We start from the raw sequence: 20,160 nt of genomic DNA on the forward strand, positions 1-20,160 counted from the left end.
CGCTATGTTCGGTGGCACACACCGCACATACCTAGTTACGGTTCTGTTTCTCTGTCAACCTGGCTCCTTAATTTGTTAGTTAGTTGGCTACTGCTTTAAACACCATTTTGTCTTCGTATTGTTCAGAATCTAAAGTGACATTATCTGAATGATATAAAGTATATAGGGTTACTTACCTAGAGGTACTGTTTCCTGCTGATGCTGACTTCTGATTGCTGATACCAAACTATTGCCTGGTCTGCCTAATAGAGAAGCCCCTCTGTTTCTGGAAACTTCTGAAGCCTAGCAGAATAAAACATACCATTTTATAGTACACATATTTACTATAGAAAAGCAGACATTTGTGTTACACTGGGCAAGGGGCACTAGGTGTACTAGGTCAGAAATGTGCTTCCCAGACAAAGTAGCACTGAGTGAAGTCAATATATTGCTAGCAGGTTGGTGGATGTCTACACCAGGAGTGGATTTAGGGGTGAGGACGTTCCTAGGCACAACAGTAATGGCCGCCCCCTGCCTGCCTAATTTTATTATTTTTATTGATTGGTTATAAGCCCTCATTTGATTACAGCCAATTTAACAGAATAATAAAAAGCCACTAACTATACCATTTTCTTATTTTTAATTATGTATACATATTTAGAAAGTAGGATAGCTTACAGGGCTGTATGTGCTTTTCCTACCCGCTTACATACCATTCAAGATGGCATTTGGTACAGTAGGGTGAAAATATTTTGCAGTTACTTGTACATTTTGGTCTTACAGTACCAACACAGGCATCCAAGTGCTGCCCCCAAACAAGTGTCACCCCTAGTGCATGTGCCTCACGTGTCTAATGGGTAATTCGGTATACACCCAATATGTCTGTGAATGACGTTGTGCTGCACAGCCAATGGCTGATATATCTGCAGATATACTGGCGCATCTACCTGTGTGTATGGGAGGTCTGCCAGCCGCCCGTACACTTGCTGCAGGGACTGACATCACAGCTGGGCGGGCAATATCAAATACCTGCCCAGCTGGATGACAGGACCTGACGTATAAACCAACGAGTGGTAAGTGTATATGCTTACCTAAATTGTCCGCTCTGTCGGTGCAATGATGAGTCCACCGTTAAGACGACATAGTGTGTACCTTTGATTTGACATGTACAGTTTTGCACAGAAGCTAATAAACAATAACGTTATATAGGGCATATTTCTATTACATGTAGCACACTGAAGTGATTTTTCAGCTACTAGGCCTAATTCAGAAGTGGGCGCAGTCCAGCTCAATGCTGCAGGTGACGTCTTTGGTAAAAAAGATGCCCACTGCCTGCTTCTCAGATCCACTGCCTGTGTCCAAAGGCACAGCATCGGACCAACATCACAGACAGCCAGGCCATCGGACACCTGAGGGTTGATCAGGATGACCGGTACAAGTAAGCTGCCGAGGCCAGTGAAGCTACGTCCAAAAACATACTCTCCGGTTTTGGAATGTCTCCGTTTTCAGCAATGCTCACCAACGCTGCCCCCATACACCTGCAGCCTGTCAATTAAGCTGTGGCTAACAGGGCACAGCGACTGGAGCCACAACAAACCATGGCAGCACATGCACACTGCGGCTCTGGTGGTCAATTGTGACTGAACCCCCACTGCATCTGGGGCTGAATCAGGCCACTGCCGTTTACATTTCTGAGCTGCAAAGGACTCTGATGGCAGTTCTGTGTTTGACCCACTGTATTGAAAGTATCAGACTGCAAGCCAACTACACAGACTTATGATGAATAAAGCTTTGTCATTTAATTATTGTTTTATCCATTATGGGCCTGATTCAGCCCCCTACAAAGCGGCTGCACTGCAGTTTTGCATGTGCATCTGAAGCCTTCCGTGTTGAACATTCAGTATGCATCTCTGCAAATCTACGGACAATTTAGAGAAGCACAGAAGGCATCTGGATTTTCACTTGTTGCCACTAAATGGGCATCACTATCAGCAATAGGGCATTCACACTTAGCATAAGATTGCTGTAGACATGTAAACAGACTTGCAGCCTATTCAGAGGTAAGTGTACGCAATGGTATGCAAATTTGAAATGGATCTCTTGCACCCAGGATAAGGCTGGTACAAAAGTGTGATGACAGTCTCACAAAGACAGGTACAGTGGGGGTGCAGTTACATACTGTAGATCCAACTGACTCTAAATACTGGCTGATATTTGCAGCTATCCTCAACCGTACAATGTGGCCATAGCTGCAATTACTGTGCCTGAACCAGCTCCCATCTGACATCTGGAATTACCTCTCCAGCACTGTAACTTCTAAGCCGCTGAAGATGCTGCCTATGCGTCAAATGATTTGGAAGGCAGCCATTTTGAAGAGGGATTCTTGGATCAATAAATGTTGTTGCTCGACTATTATGATCTACAAAGAAGGACTGGAAAATAAAACAAGATGTTTATTTTTTTATATATTATGCGTATGATTCACAAAGTATTACTGTAAATTACTATTGTATCAACTGTGTTTTTTTTTATGAACTAGTCAACAATAAATATTTACCTCTAACAAATACATGATCATCATAATGTGTCTAAATTCACAAATGTTTTTTTAATATAGACATATTATCATTATTATTGATGACTTGTAAGGCACCATAGTAGTGCGAAGCACTGGAGTGCTCTTATCTGTTTCAGTGTAATGGAAAAGAGACTTAGGGCCTTTTTCAGGTTTGTTGGCAAACCAAAAAGTTTGCAATTGGGCAAAACCATGTTGCACTGAAGGTGGGGTAGATGTAACATGTGCAGAGAGATTTCGTTTTGGGTGGGGTGTGTTCAAACTGAAATCCAAACTGCAGTGTAGAAATTAAGCAGCCTGCATTCACCATGGGGGTAATTCCACGTTGATCGCAGCAGGATTTTTATTAGCAATTGGGCAAAACCATGTGCACTGCAGGGGAGGCAGATATAACATGTGCAGAAAGAGTTAGATTTGGGTGGGTTATTTTGTTTCTGTGCAGTGTAAATACTGGCTGCTTTATTTTTACACTGCAAATTAGATTGCAGATTGAACACACCCCACCCAAATCTAACTCTCTCTGCACATGTTATATCTGCCTCCCCTGCAGTGCACATTTTGCCCAATTGCTAACAAAAATCCTGCTGCGATCAACTTGGAATTACCCCCCATGTGCTGAAACAATATAACCCATCCAAATCTAAATCTCTCTGCACATGTTACATCAGCCCCTCCTGCAGTGCAGCACTGTTTTGCCCAATTGCTTACTTTTTTAATTTGCTAACAAACCTGAATAACCCCCTTAGAGCCCTGACTGTGTGTGTATTGCTATACCTTTCCTTGTTGATCAGTTTTAATTTCCCAGCCACGCGGTAACTCCAGCCTGGTGTCAGCAAACATATTAATGAAGTTCACCAAGTCCCTGTTGTGCTGATAGCGCTCAAAATTCCTGGCATCCCTGCGGATTTTCAGAACCATGTGCTTCAAGCAGGTGCTGTTAGTGAAGACTCTGTAGGCACTCTGACCATGGGGGAAAACATTCCATGTAAAACATCACAAAATTGCATTTATAAGCACAACACACATAAAACAGAGTCTGTTTAAATGTGCTAGTTCCGTATCGTGTGTGGCATGCTTAGATTTCCAGGGCGGTATAATGTATTATGTCAGTGGTTTCCAAACTTTTTTGAATCACGGCACCCTAGAGTATAAAAAAAAAATTCACGGCACCCCTAGGCCAAAAACTTCTTACTGAAAAATTTAGAAAGAAATATTAAATTAAGTAAATTGTATTTATTTGTCATCCTTAGGCTCAATTGTGTGGTGAGGGACAAGATTTGCTTATGTTTGTCCCCATATTTTATGACTGACAGCCACCAGCACTACTTTTGCCTATTATATTGACCATAAATAATTTGAATTGGTCTTGGACCACCAATCCAGGGCACCCCTGCAAGTGTCCCGAGGCACCCCAGGGAGCCACGGCACACAGTTTGGGAACCACTGTATTATGTGCTTAAATGCACCTTCATAGCATCACACGTGGTGTGCTTAGATGTTTAGAAGCACAATCTAAATAACATGTGTGACATGCCAGAAGGTATCACGTGTTTGGATGCAGCGGCTCAGTAACAAACTGTCTATGGAAACTCTTTAGACATTTTGGTAACTGAAAAAATGTCCTGTATCCTGGCCTGTACAATATGCCTGCTTATTTACACAAACTGCCATTAAACTTATTTAACACATCAAAATATGTTTAACTATGTTTATGTAAGTGAATATGGAAAAAGGGCCCCAAACTCATAGTAATATTTTACCTACAATAAAACAAAATTTATTGGCAGCAAATATAAATGTCTGTTACAGTGTGCAGGTGCAGTAATGTAACCTTTTCTGGCACTACAGCAGACACACATTAATAGAAAATCTCTCTGTCTGCAGTGCACAGGAAGGAGACAAGGAGCAAGATGGACGTTACAATTATTATGAGATTAATACCTGAAAACACTGTTCATTTAGTTTACTTGACAGGCAAAATACCCATTATGCTTTCCAAAAGCTTTGGAATCAGGCACAGCTAAAGCCTGGATGCATTTTATTGCCCATTACAATTACCCCCTATGTACTTCAGTGTGAGGAATTCAGTGTGAGGAATTTTACTTGACAGAAGTTGGGACCCCCACATTGTGTGGTTTTCAGTATTCATTTTGACAAAATATTTATTTGCATTAAATATATACTATGTAGTCCAAATGCAATGCAATTGTGACTGCAAAACTTGTACCAACAATGGCATACGTGTTGCATATATGGCTGAGAGGAGACAGACACACACACACACACACACACACACACACACACACACACACACACACACACTTCAGTACAGTTAAACATTACATTAGGTTTAATTAATGTATATACTATTTTTTCCAAAATAAACACTGCTTTTTCCATCAAAAAAGGAGCAATTACACACCTAAACTTACAAGTTGATACATAGTTCTAGCACCTTCCACACGCTGGATAATTTCTGTTTCTAGAACTACAGTAGTTATAAAAAGTAACAATTCTACAACAGTGCTGGTAGTACTTCCCCCCCCCGGAACCACCACAACTTAGAGCAGTGAGAAAAGTGTTATTATGAAGCTCCTGTAATATATCTTACCAATTCCTTCCCACCACTTACATAGTTTGCGTGCAGCACGGTAAAAAACTCAGGATTGGTTATAAACTTGACAGCTGGAGACTGTAGCAATAAGGTAATTTTCTGGGGATTTATAGGTGTTAAGGTTGTGTCTCCTCTTAGCTCTGTGAAGGAAAAGGAACAATAACCTGCTGTTAGAAGACTAACAGTGCCAACAATCTTTTAGGGTAAGTAATGCTGTTTGATCCTCCTTTGATTCACAAGGGACCTGCCACTATAAATCCCGGATTACATGTGAAGCCTCCCTATATAGACTTTAATACTGATATGTACAATTTCAGTCCGTGTCATAAACAGTCTTGCAGGTGGCCACTACCTTCTGCGTTACCAGATACAATAACAAAAAGAAAATACTGTAGTCTTGGGAAGACTTTCATCTTAGAGATTACTATGTATATGCGCCTTGGGTTGGTGATTAATATTATATACTATGTATCATCGTGTTTCTAGGCATGCATTCTTGCTTGGATCATAGTGTTAATTTTTGTTTTATAAATACTTTTAATTGGGAGATCAAGGGCAAACAATGAAACACAGTGATAGGAGACATGACATCCAACGTAAAGCAGAATCTACAGAACAGCGCATCAACTAAAATATACAAGCATGGTTATCTTGGAGCTTATGATAATAAACAGATGGTAGTCAATGCCACACTGAAAATTCATCTATACTATTAATGAAATCATTTGTTTGTATGCATGTTTGTGAGAAACTAGAGGACTACTGAGCCGATTTTGATTGTGTTTTCCCAGAAATGTTCCTTGAGATCCTCTGAATAACATAGGCTATGAATCATCTCGCTATCATGTTAATTGTATAATTATCAAACAAAATCATCAATGCATTGAATTATCTCTGTTGTCCTACCAGAATACATAGTGGGTGGGATGCTGGCTGTCAAGATACCGACAGTGGCATCCTTGTCGCCAGAATGCCGGCAGCGGGGTGAGCGTTAAGAGTCCCCTGGCAGGCTCTCTCCGCTCGCCACACTGTGGACTTGGTGGCTCGCAACGTTCGCCACAGGTTCTATTCTCATTCTATGGGTGTTGTGGATACCCACGAGTGGGAATAGCCCCTGTGTGCCGGGATTCCGGCTGGCGGCATTGTAGGCTGTCGGGATTCTGGTGTCGGTATCCTGACCGCCAGGATCCTGACAGCCGGCAAATTGATTGCATCCCATCATACAGCAGAGCAGGTAATGCAGGGGTCAGAGCCACACATGGGGTGGGGGCGGGGAGGCAGGGGCACACATTGGTAATGAGGCACCCCCACTCATTTAGGAAAATGTTTATTTTAATTTATCCAAGTGCAGCAACACAGTGTGCAAAGATGCACACCAGTACGGGGGATGGGAGAAGCAAGGGGGTGCCAGTCAGTGTCATGGGGTGCAGTGCGCTGAGGGCACTAATACTGTTTGGCCATTGCCTGCATATCCCTGACTGCAGCGTTGCTGACTTGGGCATGCGGCGGTGGCCATCTTCCGGCCCCTGGTTGGCTGCTCAGGGTTCTGACAGGCACCGCGTACTGTCAGAACCCTGAGCAGCCAGCCAGAAGCCACAAGATGGCCACCGCCTGCCCCGGGGCACCTGAGTGACACACAGGCCCCTGTGATAGTGGCTGGCAGTAGTAACAAAAGACAGGCTACAGCGTGAGCAGATTTACGGAAATGAAAAAAAAAAAAAAAAATATATATATATATGCAGACACATACATATAAAGCATTTGTTCAGTATTGACCACTGAGATTCTCTTGCATTAAGAAAGCAAAGCTGTGCAATGACCAGCTGTCACTGCTTATCAGTCATCTGGTCACTGACTTTTCGCCAAAGACCTTAAACTCTGATGAATAATATGGGGCTTGTGGAATTGTACGTAATTAATGCACTTTGTTTGACACACAGTTCCCACTTTTAACTAACACACTAAAACTTATTATAGTCCTGTCATCGTTAATAATGAAGGTACAAAAAGGTCATATTTTTGCTTGTTTTCTTACAAAACCTGCTAGCTCCCTCTGATGAATTATTATTTAATGGCTTCATAACTCAGAAACACATTCCAGAACCAAACTGCAGCTCGCTCTCGTACATATTTCGCACTACAAACCGGAACAGCCCTGTGACATGAATTTTGTTCAGTCCATAAAAGCCATCCCTTGCTTCCCAGTGGGTGCCAAATGTGTTAAAATGGTTCTAGCAAAATGTTGCCATCAATTATGTTAATGTAGGTGCATCAGAAAGCACATTTTAGGTAAATAAGTATTAGCAAAGTGACTTTGGTTAGGATGTACAGTATCAACATGCTTTTCCCAAAATTTTAAATGCAGGGTTTTTGTGCTGTGTTCAAAGTTTCAAAAGTGAAGTGATTGCGTATGTCAGTGGTTCCTAAACGCAGCCCTCAAGGCACCCTAAAGGGGGGTACTCACGGGAGAGATGTGTGCTGAGCGATCTTAACACAGACCGCTCAGTACACATCTCTCACCCCGCTCAGCACAGCGCGATGTGCTGAGCGAGGGGGAAAGCCGACGGGGGGGCCGCTCACTTCACACAACGGTGAAGTGAGCGACCCGCTAGATTGAGCCTGCATGCAGCTCAATCTAGCATCGGCGATAGCGATGCGCGGGGCCGCGCATCGCTATCGCTGGAGGGCATACACACGGCAGATCCGTGCTTAAAATCTAAGCAATCTAGCAAGATTGCTTAGATTTTAAGCACGGATCTCTCCGTGTGTACCCCCCTTAAGAGTCCAGGATTTAAAGATATCCATGGCTCAGCACAGATTGTTAAATCAAATTAACTGAGGTACTAATTAAGTCACATGTGGCCAAGCAAGACCCAACCCACTAAACTAACTCAAATACAGTAAGCCTAATTTTCTAACCCCTAACCCTAAAGGGCAGACTGGATGAGCCATTTGGTTCTTATCTGCAGGGCCGGCTCCATGCATGTTCGAATAGAGCGGCCGCGCGGGGCGCCACCCTTAATGGGCGCCACACGCTGCCGCCGCCATATTCCTGCCTGGAGCCAGCCTTCAGTGTCCCGGCCCCGGCCGCTTGTGTGCGCGCTATACAGCGCGCTGTGCAGCGCCGGCGTCTGATGTTAGACGCCGGCGCCGCGCAGCGCGCATACAGAAGTTTTCATCCGTCCGCCCGCGCCCACAGCAGTACTCCCCCTCCCGGCTCCCAGCACCGCAGGCAGCTGTAAGTGAATATCTGGCACTGTGGGGTCATAGCTGCACTGTGGGGGCATATCTGCACTGTGGGGGCATATCTGCACTGTGGGGGCATTTATGTTTCTGGCACTGGGGGAATTTATGTATCTGGCACTGTGTGGGCATATCTGCACTATGGGGGCATTTATGTTTCTGGCACTGGGGGCATTTATGTATCTGGCACTGTGGGGGCATTTATGTATCTGGCACTGTGGGGGCATTTATGTATCTGGCACTGTGGGGGCATATCTGCACTGTGGGGGCATTTATGTTTCTGGCACTGGGGGCATTTATGTATCTGGCACTGTGGGGGCATTTATGTATCTGGCACTGTGGGGGCATTTATGTTTCTGGCACTGTGGGGGCATTTATGTTTCTGGCACTGGGGGCATTTATGTAACTGGCACTGTGGAGGCATATCTGCACTATGGGGGCATTTATGTTTCTGGCACTGGGGGGCATTTATGTAACTGGCACTGTGGGGGCATATCTGCACTGTGGGGGCATTTATGTTTCTGGCACTGGGGGCATTTATGTATCTGGCACTGTGGGGGCATATCTGCACTGTGGGGGCATTTATGTTTCTGGCACTGGGGGCATTTATGTATCTGGCACTGTGGGGGCATTTATGTTTTGTGGAACTGGTGGCATTTATGTATCTGGAACTGTGGGGGCACTTATGTATCTGGCATTGTGGGGGCATTTATGTATCTGGCACTGTGGGGGCATATCTGCACTGTGGGGGCATTTATGTTTCTGGCACTAGGGGCATTTATGTATCTGGCACTGTGGGGGCATTTATGTTTTGTGGCACTGGGGGCATTTATGTATCTGGCACTGTGGGGGCACTTATGTATCTGGCACTGTGGGGCCATTTATGTATCTGGCACTGTGGGGTCACTTATGTATCTGGCATTGTGTGGCCATTTATGTATCTGGCACTGCTGGGGGGCATGTCACGTGTAGCTGGCACTGCTGGGGGGCATGTCACGTGTAGCTGGCACTGCTGGGGGGCATGTCACGTCTAGCTGGCACTGCAGGGGGGCATGTCACATGTAGCTGGCACTGCTGGGGGGCATGTCATGTAGTGTTCCCAGTGCCGTTTCTTGCGGCGGGCGAGCCGTGCAACCGCACTGGGCGCCCGCCGCGGCACTTTCTGAGCACTTTCAAACCCCCCTCCCCTCTCGAGTGCCCAGCTCGGGGGGCGGGGTTTCGCGGAATGGCGCGTTTGCGTCGTGATGTCCCGACGCAATCACGTCATTCCACGAAACCCCGCCCCCCGAGCTGGGCACTCGGGAGGAGGGAGAAGGGGGAGCCAAGCCGGCCAGTGCTGCGCAAACGAGGGAGAGGCGGCTGAAGAGCGGGAAGAACCGCTTCAAATGTAAGTCAGCCCCTCTCCCTCTCTCACTCTCCCTCCCCCCCACCACCACTTGCCGTACTGTGTAAAATAGGGACACCTGTCTGCCGGAATGTGTAAAGTGGGGACACTTGTCTGCTGGAATGTGTAAAATGGGGACGCTTGCCTGCCGGAATGTGTAAAATGGGGACACCTGTCTGCCGGAATGTGTAAAATGGGGACACTTGCCTGCCGGAATGTGTAAAATGGGGACACTTGTCTGCCAGAATGTGTAAAATGGGGGCACATGCCTGCCGCAATGTGTAAAATGGGGACACTTTCCTGCCGCTATGTGTAAAATGGGGACACTTTCCTGCCGCAATGTGTCAAAATGGGGACACTTGCCTGCCGTACTGTGTAAAATGGGGGCACGTGCCTGCCGCAATGTGTAAAATGGGCACACTTGCCTGTTGTACTGTGTAAAATGGGGGCACGTGCCTGCCGCAATGTGTAAAATGGGGACACTTGCCTTCCATGCTGTGTAAAATGGGGACACTTGCCTGCCGTAATGTGTAAAATTGGGACACTTGCCTGCCGGAATGTGTAAAATGGGGACACTTGCCTGCCGGAATGTGTAAAATGGGGACACTTGCCTGCCGGAATGTGTAAAATGGGGACACTTGCCTGTTGTACTGTGTAAAATGGGGGCACGTGCCTGCCGCAATGTGTAAAATGGGGACACTTGCCTGTTGTACTGTGTAAAATGGGGGCATGTGCCTGCCGCAATGTGTAAAATGGGGACACTTTCTTGCCGCAATATGTAAAATGGGGGCACGTGCCTGCCGCAATGTGTAAAATGGGGACACTTGCCTACCGTGCTGTGTAAAATGGGGACACTTGACTGCTGTAATGTGTAAAATTAGGACTTTTTTTTTTCTATCCTGTGGTGGCCGTGATGATGAGATCAGATGAGGCCACGCCCATCTTAACAAAGCCACACCCATTTTGACGAGGTCACGCCCCCTTGCCTGAGGCGCGCGCATACTTTTCCTCTTTATATCTATGGGGGGGGGGGGGGGGGGGATTTTTTCTTATGTGAATGGGGGGGCGCATTTTTAAATCTCGCACTGGGAGCCAAATTGGCTAGAAACGGCCCTGAGTGTTCCCACTAGGCGTCTGTGGCTAGGCAATGTGTCTCAGTGCTCTGCCTGGCGCAAAGTGTATAGGAGGTTCTACCTGGTGCAATGTGTATTAACTGCACTACTGTGTGGTGTAATGCGAATTGCCACTATTATGTGGTCACGCACCTTCCCCACTGTCCATGCTTCTGCTTGTGGGTGGAATAGCACCAAGCATTACAGTATGTACATCATTTTGCTCTCCTAACTTAAAAATGTGCCCTCCCTGTGATCAGCACCCTGCCCTAAAACGTGAACACTATCATGTGTAGCTGGCACTCCTGGGGGGCATAGTGTGTGTAGCTGGCATTGCTGTGGGGCATGTCATGTGTAGCTGGCACTGCTGCAGGGCATGTCATGTGTAGCTGGCACTGCTGCGGGGCATGTCATGTGTAGCTGGCACTGCTGGGGGGCATGTCATGTCTATCTGGCACTGCACATTATGTGTATCTGGCACTATACTGGAGACATTATGTGTATCTGACACTATACTGGAGACATTATGTGTATCTGACACTACTGGAGACATTGTGTGTAAGGAACACTACTGTGGCTGTTCTGTGTAAGGCTGCTAATTTTGTGCGTAGAGGGGGTGTGAAAATATATTTATTTATAGTTTGATAATATGAAGTTACGAGGCCACTCCCACTTTCACAGGAGGCCACGCCCACTTCCCCCCAAAGCGCGCGCATAGGGGTTGGGGGGCGCTTTTACATTTTCTCGCTCAGGGTGCTAGTAGGCCTGGAGCCGGTCCTGCTTATCTGCCATCAAATTCTATGTTTCTATAGACTGTTAGGGTAAGGATTGAATTTGGGAACCTCTGGCTGTGGAAGCAGCCATTAGCAGAGAGGGATTCCAAGGAACACACATTTTTTCTGAATTCTGCTGTTTAATGTGAGCACCACACCAGAGATTACATAGTCCTTCCCCAAAAGTTACTTATACATAGCGCTCCCTCCAGGGCCGGTTCCGGGGCTTCGGGCGCCCCGGGCGGCGTTGGGGGCGTGGCTTCATACAGGGGGCGTGGTCATTCACGCCCCCTGTACTGCTGTAGGATGTGCGGTGCGCGATGACGTCATCGCGCACCGCACAGCAAAGGTCCTTTCCACGAAGGTAAACTAGACGCTAAGCGTCTAGTTCCCTTCGTGGAGAGGACCTTTGCTGTGCGGTGCGCGATGACGTCAACGCGCACCGCACTTCATTACAGTGAAGGTCCTCTCCAGGAAGGGAAATTAGACGCGTAGCGTCTAGTTTCCCTTCACTGCGGGCAGCCCACGAAGGGAAACTAGACGCGTAGCGTCTAGTTTCCCTTCACAACGGAACGGACAACGGGACAGCGGGCCACGGCAGCGGGGGGGCACCACAGCAGCAGCGGATCTTGCCATGGTGCGGCGCCCTCCGGATGGCGCCGGCGCCCTCCGGAAGGCGGCGCCCCGGGCAAAAGTCCTGCTTGCCCGTGGCAAGATCCGCTACTGGCTCCCTCTTAACTTTAATATTGTTAGCTAATAATTGTTAAATAGGGAGCAGTCTCATTAATATCTATTATAATTGTGTACTGTGACTCCTTTGCAAACTCTCTCTTTCCTATTTGAGAGCCTGATTCTGAGTTGGACCATACTGTGCACAGTGGAGCGATGGATTTTGTCTACGCATGCATATGAGTCGCACCGCGCATGTGTCCCTATTTTGTTTGTACGGAGTGGCAGAGTAAATTTGGGCACACACCGGTGGCCATACTCAGATGGAGAAACTGCACCTACCAAGGGGATAGACCAAATTTCATAGAAACAAGGAATGTGACGGCAGATAAGAACCACTTGGCCCATCTAGTCTTCCCTAGACACACATACTTGCACACACTTACACACAGGGTTGTTATTGTTATTATTTTTTTGTTGGAAGCCAATTAACCTACCAGTGTATTTTTGAAGTGTATGAGGAAACTGTAATACCCATCGAAAACCCTCGCCATGGTGCACTTAAAGACGCAATTGCGTCTGACTCAGAAACGTTTTATATACAAAATTCTATACCACTATAAATGTATACATAATAAAACTAACGTAACCTGTCTGCAAGGTGGAAAGTAGCCTCTGCACCTTTGTGGCTGCGAAGTGACTAGATTTGCATAGATTATAGCACAACATTGAGCTGCAGCAGAAACATTGATTATTGCAGCAGAAGACATATTAATAGACATGTAAAACCGAATTGGATTTATCCATGGTGAGTGATATATTATATATAATGTTTCAATGGATCAAATAAAAATATGGCATATTTTAATGAATTATCAGTGAAGTAAAACCCTATACTTCAGATAAGAATTGCATTTTGCACAGTTCCACTGGCTGATGTATACGGGTGGAGTTGCTTTGCTTGGAATCAAAATGTTCTCTCCCACCTGGCATATAACTATAATATTTTTGTTTAATAACTGGTAATTGCAGAAATGTAAATATTATTGACTGCATACTGAGGACGTAAGCAAACACATGCAAGCCGCATTGTGTGATGTCATTCACCAAATTATATAACAGATGAATGGACTCGAGTCAAGATAGTGCAATATTTCTGATGGTAGGTAGTCGCTGAAACTGAGTTGATGGTGTTACTCCCTGCTGCATGTGGGCAAGGCACAATAATGCCCATTATTAACACTGACATGCTATACAAGATTTTATGTTTGGGGGGGTGTGGAATATTTAAATGAACGTCAGGGGTTAATGAGTGCACTTTACTCCTTTCAGCTGCATTTTATTCTGATGAGTTTATTTCCAGGTATATGTGCAGTGATACTACAGTAATAAACCACAGTATCTAGACAAAAGACAGGGCGCATGGCAGACACACCATGAAGAGTAACCTTCCATTTTCAGAACATTTAAAAATACTGCATATTTATTATTCCGCAATATATGACATTAAAATATAAAAGACATTAAAATAAAAATAACAATAAGATGAATGCCAATAAACTGTCAATTATTTCTAAAACATATATATAATTCTGCAGCCATTACAACCTGTACGAGGTTTAGCTAAGGAATTATAGGGAAAACTCAGGAATTGACAGGAAAAAATATCCCACTCTAGAAAGTTACATATTAAAAAGTCCACACTTTAAATCAGATATCATTTCTTAAACGTTTTGGCAATGGACACCCTCCAAATCCTAAACATACTGTCTTGTTCAAGCACATGCATCCAGCACAGGGGCTAATACTAGTCAGATACATAGCCCTAGCCAGGTCTTTAATGTGCTAATCTTGTGCCCCCCCCCTAAATATTGTGCCCTCAGATTAGCAGCCCAATATCTTCATGCCGCTCCTGTAACTCTCGCCCCCATAGCATGTAGTGTGATCTCCTAGCTCCGTACACCTTTACAGTACTCTCATAAGCCGCCTCACAGCTTAGATGTAATAGCCAATCCGTTTAGCTGATATTGGTTTGGTCACAAGGTTAGTTAATTCTGCAAAAGGTTCTGCATAATGTTTTTAAATGAATGTCTGCATATTCCACAACAGTCTTACTTAGTGATAAAAATTAATTAGTGGAAGTATATTGGTCACGGTATATTTTAAGACTGAAAATGTATTCTTTAAAAAAAGAGGCATAAGACCATATATATAAACCTAATGGATATTATTTAGCTATTTAGAAATGTGACCTCCACAAATTCTCCTCTAACAAATAGAAACAACTGCAGTACCTGGGTTTGGCTGGGAGAGGTCAGTCTCTGAGTCACCGACGTCAGGAAGTCTGTCACCTCGACCAACAAATTCTTCCTCTGGCCTCTCCGTTGCAATTGTTCTCTGAATATTTTGATACCTTCATTTTACAAGAAGGAGAATAGTTTACAAACATTACAAACACACATGTGATGTATACAATATATATAGAAAATCTCAATACAGTCAAACTAAGGTTAATGAGTTGCATACACTATTTCAGTGTTACTGCTTTATTGTCTGACCTTGCAAATTATAGCTTGTAACGCTTGTTTAAAATGCCTGCTGATATTTTATTATAGATCGGTGTCTATTTTTTTGACAAAATATACTGTGTTAACTTATTACTCAGTTTATTGTAAATGTGTAGCTCTTTAGAAGGTTAGAGGGCCAGCTTCGGTCTCTGAAGTATATTAAGTTGCCTATCACTGCCTTATCTGCTATGTTCCAATGCAAAGCCGTCTGCTTTACTGCATAATGCCTCGTCTCATCCATCCAGCAGAGAGAGTATTAGCAGGCTTTTTCCAGATGCACAGCAGTAGAGCTGTGATGTGCAGAGGAAGTTGGCCTAGTAACAGAGAACAGTCTAACATGTGAGCAGCCGCATCAGCCTGTCAGATCAGAGTGCTTGCCCCCTAGGGCAGCTGTCTGTGAAGGAGGAATGTTAAAATATACTTTTTATCAATTCAGCCACATTTGAATGGACATTATAGTCTACTTGTGAGTAAAAATATACAGGGTGATTCAAAAGTCGCAGTACACCCTTTTGTTACAAAAACTGTGCAGGAAATTGGAAAACTGAATACTCCAGTAAGGTATGGGTGAGGTGGGCTATCTTTTATGGTATGTACTGAACATGGGCGCCATCTTGAAATTGGCCATCTTGAATCTAAGTCAGTTTTTTCAAATGGAAAGGGGGTCATGTAACATATCAGACTACATCAGAATTTGCCAAAAAGTTTATTGCTGCAAATAGATTCGAAATAGCAGTTACAGTTCAAACGTTACAACACTTTTTTTGGTGCAGGTAACTGAAGATGGCTTTGACAAAAGAGGAGAGAATTGAAGTCATTTTGATGCCTGGAGAACAAAGTTTCCGTGTCATAGCTGCAGATTTTAACAACCGGCACCCAGAAAGACCTCCAATTTTACATAACACTCTCAGGTGCCTAATTTCCAAATTCAGAGAAACTGGGAGTGTGGCTGACAAGTCACGGAGTGGTCGTCCAAAAAGTGCTACTGTCTCGTCAGTAGCACTTTTTGGGTTTAGGGCCCGACATGTGGGGCGGACTAGCCCTGTGCTGGGCGTACCCCTGCATATCAGAAATTTTGAACGTAGATGTGCGTTTTTTCGCACATCTGCGATCAGCTCTAAATCAAATTAATGAGTGCAGTCTCCTGGTGTGTCCTAGTCACATCGCATTGCGACTTGAACACAATTTCTGCAAAAAAGACACAAAAGACACCCAATACTAGCAGAGTTGCAGATTTGCCAGGCAGACACGCCACGCCGTGTATTGAGCTAGATGTATGAGGACACATCTGTACGAAAACTTTTGTTATTTTTTTTTTTTTTTCCCATCTATCCTTCCCAAACACACATACTGTAATACCAACCTACGGTTTAATTGCTCCATCTGCTGGATGGAACCAGACCTACTAATTCCATCCGGCGTTGCAGCTGTTGTAGGCTTCTGCCAAGTTGTGGTTCGGTTTACATGATCCACATAAAACACTCTGCCATGGCTATCGATACGAGCTTCCCAGTCTAGGTTCCAAAGAGATAGGACATTATTACAGCTAATATAGATAAAAAAATGTGCATAAAACATTAAGGTCGGTGAAGGTGACAAAAGGCATAAAACACATAGGCGTGTGCACGGGGGGTGCCTGGTGCGCACAGGCACTCCCTAATGTCCGGCACCCCCCGCACATCATGTCTGCGATCCGATCATCGCTGTCTGTGTGCTGCTGTTGTAGCAGTGCTACTACAGCAGCACACTGATAGCGATGATCGGATCACCTGCATCGCTGCCTGGGCTGTCACACGGTCACCTCCTCCCACTCCACCGCTTAGACTCACAGCTGTCAGCTACGTTGTGGGTGGGTGGCTGGCCGCACAGCCCAGCCCACCCGCCGTCATGATCCGACTGTCTGCCTCACGATGTGACATACTGACGTCACACCGCGCGCCCTCCCCGGCCTCCCTGCGCTGTAGTACTCACGCCCGTGATCAGTCAGTCTCTCCGGTCACTCATGTGTGCCCTGCTCTGCTATTTTCAACAGCAAAACACAGGCGTAGACTGGAGCGGGCCTAGGACTATTATTCATAATGTGAGTGCTCAGACTTGATGACCACTCACTCACTGTGTGCCCCAGGGAAAAGAGAGGGATTCAGGCCAGCCAAGGGGTGGGGGGATAAAATTCTGTATAAAAAAATAAATGGTTATTACCTTTTGCTCATATATATAGATAGATAGATAGATAGATAGATAGATAGATAGATAGATAGAATAAGGTAATTACCCTTTATTTTTTTATACATAATTTTATCCCCCCACCCCTTGGCTGGCCTGAATCCCTCTCTTTTCCCTGGTGCACACAGTGAGTGAGTGGTCATCAAGTCTGAACACTCACATTATGAATAATAGTCCTAGGCCGGCTCCTGATATGCCGCTCCTGATTGACTGCCGTCAGCGGCAGATTTGATATAGTTGCGCAGCGCTCATAGGAGCCGCAGTGCCGCCAACCACAGCCTCCTCCTCCTTGCACCGCCGCCCTCTGTCTCCTCCAGATCACCGCCACTGCCCTTAGTCCTTCTCTGCACCATGCGGACAGCCTCCTCATCCACCACAGATCACAGCATCCTCAGTGCTGCCACTGCTAAATAGGTAATCTTGCCCTGCCGCTTTACTCTCTCCCTAGTCCCTACTGTATGCCCTTCCTGTCCCTCTCTCTGTCACTCTCCTTGTCCCTTCTGTCACTCTCCCTGTCCCTATGTCCCTGCTGTCACTCTCCCTGTCTGTGTCACTCTCCCTGTCCCTTCTGTCACTCTCGCTGTCCCTATGTCCCTGCTGTCACGATCCCTGAATTTCGTCTCATTCCATGTGTCATCATTTGAATTTCAGCTTATTCTGTGTGCAATAATGTGAATTTCGGCTCATTCTATGTACTATAATGTGAATTTCGGCTCATTCCGTGTGCTATAATGTGAATTTTGGCTTATTCCGTGTGCTATAATGTGAATTTTGGCTTATTCCGTGTGCTATAATATGTATTTCGGCTTATTCTGTGTGTTATAATGTGAATTTCGGCTCATTCTATGTACTTTAATGTGAATTTCGGCTCATACCGTGTGCTATAACGTGAATTTTGGCTCATACCATGTGCTATAATGTGAATTTCGGCTCATACCGTGTGCTATAACGTGAATTTCGGCTCATACCGTGTGCTATAATGTGAATTTTGGCTCATACCGTGTGCTATAATGTGAATTTCGGCTCTTACCGTGTGCTATAATGTGAATTTCGGCTCTTACCGTGTGCTATAATGTGAATTTCGGCTCTTACCGTGTGCTATAATGTGAATTTTGACTCATACCGTGTGCTGTAATGTGAATTTTGGCTCATACTGTGTGCTATAATGTGAAAGGGACACCAGTAATACATAGTATGTGTGTGTGTGTGTGTGTGTGTGTGTGTATATATATATATATATATATATATAAGGACTTGTAATCCGTATGCAGGTTACATACTTGTCTCCCTCATCTTGCTAATATACGGTGCGAGACATGCCCAGTGGGTGGTGCTAGGCATGCCACTCCAGTCATGCACCCCCTAATAAAATGTTCTGCGCACGCCTATGATAAAACACAAACGTTGCGTTATTTCAAAGAAACAAAAAATAATTTACAAAGAAGACCTTACTTGGTGGGAGAGGCTCGTCAATGGTGGGGTAGTGATGATGATCCGTCCTGAGAGAAGGCAGCTGACTAACAGGTGGCACATTATGTGGTAAGGGACAATCCCCTATAGAAAGGAGGAATGGGTTGCACAGATGTGTTAATATTTTATCACTCTTACAAATATTACTTTATATTGAGTATTCATGCATCATGTTAAGGGTGTTTAGCTCAACGGTTTCCATGGCGATGACAATGAGTTACAAGGCACAGATACAGGATGTTCTTCTAGGTGTCCCTCAACTGGCGTGTACAGTACTTTAAAGATTTACTGCCAGTGTCTACAGATGCTGATGTATGATATAATAATAAAATTATAACAGGTCCAGCACTCCCAGGAGGTGGTGCAGAGTTGGCCGCTGTTGCACCGCAAATCAGAGATACAATTTATGATCATTAAAAAAAAATGCAGAGCATCAACAACCTTAAAATATGTGCTGGTTAGCAAGTGTAGCAAATGCAACTGCTCACAAAGATTTTCATCCCACTTGCTACAAATCCATTCTCTGTCATGCTTTGACGAGCCCATGCATCCCTCTTCACAGTGTGTGCTAATACATGTAACATACACTCACACTGTCTGCATCACTGATCTGAAGATGTCTGTCTGTCACACATCGTAGCTCCGATCCAATGGGCACTGCGGTGCTGCAGCACTTGCCTGCAAGTGTTCTGCACGTATGCACCACTGCTGTGCTTCTTGGAGTGCCAGCTGTGAATCATCCACTGAAGGATGGATGGTGCAGTGTTGTTTGCTCCCTGGCTGAGTCGGCTACTAGTCCTGCTCTACTTAGGCAGTGGTGGTAGGATCCAGGGATGCACCACACATAATTATGCAGCCACCACTGCGTCACTGATAACTCTGGCGCATGCACACTTCATGTTTCATAATAGGTGTCGATGGACTACTTGTCCGCCTGCGCCTACAACCTGTAACTGATGATGAAGAATGGAGACAGTCCCACTATCATTATTTTTCAACCAAAATAATTACATACCCTTCACTGCCCCACTCATTTTCCCATACCTTGGTAGGAAGGGGCGACTCTCACCTGACCTACCTACATTCCTTTGGGATCTGCTTCCTCCAAGAGAGACTAAATCAAGTCCTGTGTACAGTAGCAGTGGAAGTTTGGAACTCTGGGTTTTCTGGGTTGCAAAGGTCCAACTGGAAGTCATCACTGAATGACAGGAAGGGTTTAAAATTCTCATCTGCCCGGTGCCCTGGGCGCTGATGCCGAACAGCGGCCAGTGAGTAGGCCTGAATCTCATTAGCGCCAGAGACTTTCTGGACTAACTGTGCTAGGGAGCATAGCAGATTGGGGCTGCATTCTACCACAGCAGACTGAACACTAGCATCTTAATGCTGGGACATTTTCTTACACCTGCATGTCTAATTATTGTGCCTGTTTGTCCAGGATTCTGTGTGTATGTTAAAGTGCCGTGTCTGTTACAATTAAAAGTCACTGCTTCACCGTGAAAGGCTCTGCTTCATCACGTGTCCTATTTTATACGACTGTTATACTACATTAGA

General features: G+C 45.1%; 1 protein-coding gene across 10 annotated transcripts in view; it reads right to left on the minus strand.

Moving 5' to 3' along the window:
* Nucleotides 1–20,160, minus strand: part of HECW1 (HECT, C2 and WW domain containing E3 ubiquitin protein ligase 1) — a 785,299-nt gene that overhangs the window by 130,697 nt on the left and 634,442 nt on the right. For all 10 annotated transcript variants that reach the window (XM_063922467.1, XM_063922469.1, XM_063922471.1 and 7 more), the window contains 7 exons: nt 18,592–18,693; nt 16,280–16,430; nt 14,644–14,762; nt 5,187–5,308; nt 3,329–3,514; nt 2,277–2,411; nt 177–282 (listed from right to left, as the gene is read on the minus strand). In XM_063922467.1, the coding sequence (XP_063778537.1) occupies nt 177–282; nt 2,277–2,411; nt 3,329–3,514; nt 5,187–5,308; nt 14,644–14,762; nt 16,280–16,430; nt 18,592–18,693 (921 nt within the window). The remainder of the gene's footprint in view (nt 1–176; nt 283–2,276; nt 2,412–3,328; nt 3,515–5,186; nt 5,309–14,643; nt 14,763–16,279; nt 16,431–18,591; nt 18,694–20,160) is intronic.

This window comes from Pseudophryne corroboree, chromosome 5 (assembly GCF_028390025.1).
Source record: "Pseudophryne corroboree isolate aPseCor3 chromosome 5, aPseCor3.hap2, whole genome shotgun sequence".
NCBI classification, from domain to species: domain Eukaryota; kingdom Metazoa; phylum Chordata; class Amphibia; order Anura; family Myobatrachidae; genus Pseudophryne; species Pseudophryne corroboree.